The sequence below is a fragment of the Cricetulus griseus genome, unplaced genomic scaffold (assembly GCF_003668045.3).
Source record: "Cricetulus griseus strain 17A/GY unplaced genomic scaffold, alternate assembly CriGri-PICRH-1.0 unplaced_scaffold_2, whole genome shotgun sequence".
NCBI classification, from domain to species: Eukaryota; Metazoa; Chordata; class Mammalia; order Rodentia; family Cricetidae; genus Cricetulus; species Cricetulus griseus.
Window position 1 is genome coordinate 1,792,159 of NW_023276919.1, and position 6,000 is coordinate 1,798,158.

Sequence of the window (6,000 nt, forward strand, 5' to 3'; positions counted from 1 at the left end):
AAATACATCTTATGATTAAGGCAACTGTTACCTTGGAAAAACTGTTCAAATGTTTTTATGGAGTAAGGTCATATTCCCCTGGTTGTGCCTTAATGGAATACGAAAATGAAAAGACACACACTACTGAATGAAATTTGAGTTTTGCATGGTAGCTTCTTCCAAGAAGGTATAAATTCCATATCTTAGATTACATTGAAGGATCATTGGAATACAGGTACTTGGGTGCAGCAAATGATGTCAGAAGCAAGACAACTTCATGATTCAGAGAGAACATCATTCCTGAGTATGAGAGGACCCACTATTGGACCTGGCACTCAAATATCACAGCCTACACTAAAGCATGGTTTGTCTGTGTGTCTCTCTGTATGTCTGAATTTTCATCACTAATTCTCTTTCACTCACTGTCACTGTTTCTCTGTGTATGTCTGTATGTGTCTCGCTTGCTGTGTATGTTCCTCTCTCTCTCTGTCAGACTAAACCACTCTAAAATGGCAAAATTAAGGTGCTTTTATATTGTCCTGGAGATACCCTTCTTTTTCAAATATGTGAATGCTTTCAGTCAAGTTGCTTGTATCAAAAAAGGCAGATGAAATGTATCCAATTTATGTTTTCGGCAAACCCAAAGTTTTCTTGTATGTTCCAATGCAAAAATGCAAAAATGTCCAAAAATTCACTCAATGTTTGCATATTCCTCTCCTCCTCATCTAGTACTTTTCCCTGGGAAAACCCTCCCTCATCTGACCATGTAGCCCTCTGTCACCTGGAATTAAGAAATATTTTCTTCTATGAACTTAACCTCATCTCATATACTGCTGATATCTGCTGAGGCTTAGGATGCCCAAGACAGAGCCACAAATTCAGGAAATCCGTAGGGCAACCAGGTACTCCAGTGTGTGGTAGAACCTCAGTATTCTACGGCCCCCAAAGTTGGTCAATGCCCTTTCATCAAAAAGAAGCTGTCTTGAGAATTCGACATTGTTATTCCCAATGTTGCCAAGTCTAGGACCCCAAATTTCTATAATAAATGCAGGTGAGAATGAAGGTCCTGGCATCTGGCTACCTACCCATGACACCTGGAAGGGTGCACTCACTCAGCCAGTACTCTGTTCAGTCCTGGGTTCCATGGATCACTGTAGGCAGATTTAAAGGACCCTTTAAAAGACAGATCACTTCCCACACCTGATCTATTATTCTATCTGTCACCTTAAGATTCCTCTCTGCTGTCTTCTCTCTGGTATCTTCCTCTGACCCACTTCATCTCTTCTACTGTCTCCCCCTTCACCTGCTCAAACCATGTCAGAAAATCTAAAGTTCATGGACATTCTAAGAGTTGCGTTCCATTGCTCAGGTTTCCAATTCCATAGCGAGTTCCCCTTTCTCTTACACAAATGACTAACTCTGGAGTTGTAAAAGCCATGGAGGGTCTCTCTCTGTGAACTCTCTCCATACCCAGGCTTGGTTGAGTGGGACATCGCAGAGATATTTTTCTGGGACTGACCAAATGGTGAAACAATGCAAAAAGTCAGTGTGTTTACCAAGGAAGATGTCCACCACCACATTGCCTGAATCACCTGTGGGTTTCAGAATTATGCATTTAGGCGTTTTTTTTCTTCCACTTTTCGGACCCCTGCATTGTATCAACGGTTCGGGCATTTTTTGTTCCACAATTGTCGATGAGTTAAGGCTGACTCTGTCTTCTGAGATGTTGAGACCTGAGCACCCTTCAGCCACCATCATTGGAATTATATCGTATGTTTAAGGGAATCTAGATCCTACTGTTACCGTGGAAAAACCGTTCAATGCTGTTCGGCAACGGGGTCTGAAATGCCAAGGCACAGTGTCAGTTCTGTGTCCATCCACTGGCCAAGGTAACCCAGGGGCTGTTTCTGGTTCCATTCATTGACACTGCTTAGAGTCATCTGACACCAGTGATCTGTGTTCCTGATTGGAGTTCTGCAGGGGGCTCTGACACTCCAAATCCCAGTGGCAGTTCTACATCCATCTATCTGCTCAGGATCCAAGTTCTGTGTTGGGCTCCAAAACGACAAATCTCAGTGGCATTTCTGCATCAAACTGCTGGCCCAGAATCCAAGTTCAGAGGCAGGCTCTGAAACTACGATCCCCAATGTCAGTTCTGCATCCATCTGTCATCCCAGGATCCGAGTTCTATGTTGGTATCTGACCTGCCAAATCCTAGTGGGGGTTTTACATCCAACTGTTGGCTCAGGATCCAAGTTCTGTGGCGGGTTCCGACACGCCAAACCCCAGTAGCAGTTCTTCATCCATATGCTGGCCCTGGTTCCGAGTTCGGCGGCAGCATATGGCACACTGAGGCCCAGTGGCAGTTCTGTATCCATCCGCCGTGCCAGGTAAATCAGGTTATTTTTCCAGTTCCATTCGTCTTCACTGATTCGAGTCATCTGACACCAGTTATCTCTGCGGTGGATCTGAGTTCCTTGGCAAGCTCCTACACGCAGAGTCACAATGGCAGTTATTATTCCATCTGCCGGCCCAGGATCCAAAATCTGCATTGGGTTCCCACACTACAAAGCCCAGTGGCAGTTTTGTGTCCATCTGCAGGCCCATGGAAGTCAGGGGATGTTTCTGGTTCCATTCATCATCACTGTTTATAGTCATCTGACACCAGTGATCTGTGTACCAGATCCAAATTTGGCGATGTCTCCATCAGGCCGAGGCCCAGTGGCAGTTCTGTGTCCATCTGCTGGCCTTGGAGGTCAGGGGCTGTTTCTGCTTCCATTCATCGTCATTGTTTAGAGTCATCTAACACCAGTGATCTGTGCACCAGATACAGGTTTGGCAGGGAGATCCTACACACAGAGGCCAATTTGCATTTCTGTACCCATCTGCCGGCCCATGGAGTTCAGGGGTTGTTTCTGGTTCCATTCGCAGTAACTACGTAGAGTCATCTGACATCAGTGATCTGTGCTCCAGAACCGAGTTCGAAGGGGTTCTCCTACACACCTATGCCCAGTAGCAGTTCTGTGTCCATCTGCTAGCCCATGGAGGTCAGGGGCTGTTTCTGATTCCATTCATCCTCACGGCATTCTCAGACACGCCAAAGCCCAGTGGCATTCTATGTCCATCTGCCAACCCAGGATCCGAGTTCAGCAACAGGCTCCGAAAACCCGAGGCCCACTGCAAGTTCTGTGTCCATCTGCGGGGCCAGGGAGTCTAGGTGCTGTTTCTGCTTCCTTTTGTTGTCACTGCTTATAGTCATCTGACACCAGTGATCTGTGCACTGGATCCTAGTTCAGCAATGAGCTCAAGCCACGCCTAGACCCACTGGCAGCTCTGTGTCTATCTGCCAGCACAGGATGAGTTTGGCAACGAGTTCTGAAATGCTGAGGCACAGTTCTGTGTCCATCCGCTGGCTCAAGTAGGCCAGGGGCTATTTCTGGTGCCATTCATCGTCACTGCTTAGAGTCATCTGACACCAGTGATCTATGTGCCTTATCTGAGTTCCACGGCATTTTCCTACATGCCAAGGCCTAGTGGCAGTTCTGTGTTTATCTGCCAGCCCAGGATCTGAGTTTAGGCAACGGGTTCTGAATTGCCAAGCCAATAGTGGCAGTACTGTGTCCATCTGCTGGCCCAGGTAGGCCAGTAGCTGTTTCTTGTTCCATTTACCGTCACTTCTAAGTCATCTGACATCAGTGATATGTGCTCCTGAACCGAGTTCGAAGGGGTTCTCCTACACACCTAGGCCCAGTAGCAGTTCTGTGTCCATCTGCTAGCCCATGGAGGTCAGGGGCTGTTTCTGATTCGATTCATCCTCACTGGTAAGAGTCATGTGACACCAGTGATCTATGTGCCTGATCCGAGTTCAACAGCTTTCTCAGACATGCCAAAGCCCAGTGGCAGTTCTATGTCTATCTGCCAACCCAGGATCCGAGTTCAGCAACAGGATGTGTCCATCTGCCGGACCAAGGAGTCCAGGCACTGTTTCTGCTTCCTTTAGTCGTCACTGCTTATAGTCATCTGACACCAGTGATCTGTGCACTGGATTCGAGTTCAGCAATGACCTCAAGACACGCCGAGACCCACTGGCGGCTATGTGTCTATCTGCCAGCACAGGATCTGAGTTTGGCAATGGGTTCTGAAATGCTGAGGCATACTGTCAGTTCTTTGTCCATTCGCTGGCCCAAGGAGGCCAGGGGCTATTACTAGTTCCATTCATCGTCACTACTTAGAGTCATCTGACCCCAGTGATCTATGCGCCTATTCCGAATTCGACAGCATTCTCTGCAATGCCAGGCCCAGGGGCAGTTCTGTGTCATCTGCCAGCCCAGGATCCGAGTTCAGAGGCTAGCACTGACAGGCCCAGTCTCTGAGACAGTTCAGTGTCCATCATGCTGTCCTAGGATTCCCTTTCGGAGGCAGGCTCATGTGGGTGACTCGGGACCTATAGGAGGGTCCCCCCTCTCTGTCCCAGCTTGCATCCTGTCTCTTGGCCCGTGCTCTCTGTATTTGTCTCTTTACCCTGGTGGGCCTCTACAAATCTACCTGCTTTGCGCTGGGGCTGCCTGCTAACTGAGAATCTTTCTCTCTATTTTTCTCTCTCACCCTCACTTTCCACTTCCTGGCATTTATCTGCTCTCTGCTATTCCTCTGACCCACTTTGTCTCTTCTCCTGTCTCCCCAACTCACCCTCTCCCCCCTGTCTCAAATCCTCGGTTCATGAAATATCTAAGGTAGGCTTTCCATTGCTCAGTGTTCTGTTTCCATTTCTTACTTTCCCCTTCAATGTAAAATAAGAACAACATTAAAGCTGAGAAAGCCAGTGAGGTTCTCTCTCTGTGACCTCTCTCCATGCCCATGCTTGGGTGTGCAGGAAACAGAAGAGATCATTTTCTCAGACTGACCAAACAGGGAGACATCCCGTCAGATTGGTGTGTATTCCAAGGATGAGGTCCAACACCACATTCCCTGAATCATTTGTGTTTTCAGCATTATGCCTTTGACAGTTTCTTCCCTCCTCTTTTAGGAATTTTGTATCAACTTGAATGTTCAGGCGTTTTGCTCTGCCCTTGCCCATGAGGTCAAGCTGACTCTTAGTTCTGAGATCTGGAGTACCAAGCCTTCTTTGGGCTCTCCCATGGGAAATACATCTTATGATTAAGGCATCCTTCCAGTTACTGTTACCTTGGAAAAACTGTTCAAATGCTTTTATGGAGGAATGTCATATTCCCCAAGATGTACATCAATGAACCAAGAAAATGACAAGACACACATTACTGAAACAAATTTGTGTTTTGCCTGGTAGCTTCTTAGAGGAAGTTTAAAATCCCTATCTTAAATGAGATTAAAGGACATGGGACTACAGGTATTTGGGTGCACCAAGTTATGTCCGCAGCAGGACAGAGTTCATGAGGCAGAAAGAGAATCCTCCATATTCATTTATCTCAGCCTACACTAAGCCTTGGTATGTCTCTGTGACTCTCTGCTGTTTGTCTGACATATAATCTCTAACTCTCTATCACTCCCTGTCTCTGTTTCTGTGTATCCCTGTCTCTCACTGTCTCTGTCTCTCTGTACATGTCCCTTCACCCTGATGGGCCTCTACAACTCTCCTTGCTTTGTACTGGGCCTGCAAGCTTACTCAACCTCTCTTAATCTCTCTCTCCTCCCTCTCCCCCTCCCCCTCTCTCTCCCTCTCCCTCTCCCTCTCCCGATCCCTCTCCCTCTCCCTCTCACAGTCTCTCACTCTCTATCTAGCCTTCTCTCTTTGCCTCGGCAACCTGGATAAATACCAGCATCTCTGGACTTGCTGAGGTCTGTTCTGTACCAAATCTGATCCGTTTGTCTGTCTGTATGTGTCTCTCTCATTGTGTGTGTGTATTGCTCTCCGTCAGAGTACTGTGGATCATGTTAAACTAGTCTAAAATGACAAAATTTTATTGTCCTATAGATAACCTTCTTTTTCAAACCTGTGAGTGCTTTCTGCCAAGTAGCTTCTATCAAAAAAAGGCAGCTGCTGTG

General features: G+C 47.0%; 1 protein-coding gene across 1 annotated transcript in view; it reads right to left on the reverse strand.

Annotated features, from left to right (window-relative positions):
- Positions 1–2,531, reverse strand: part of LOC118237700 (ribosomal RNA-processing protein 7 homolog A-like) — an 82,825-nt gene extending 80,294 nt beyond the window's left edge. Inside the window, 1 exon segment of the mRNA XM_035453759.1 lies at positions 2,184–2,531. Coding sequence (XP_035309650.1) covers positions 2,184–2,531 — 348 coding nt within the window.
- Positions 2,532–6,000: the final 3,469 nt, after the last annotated feature.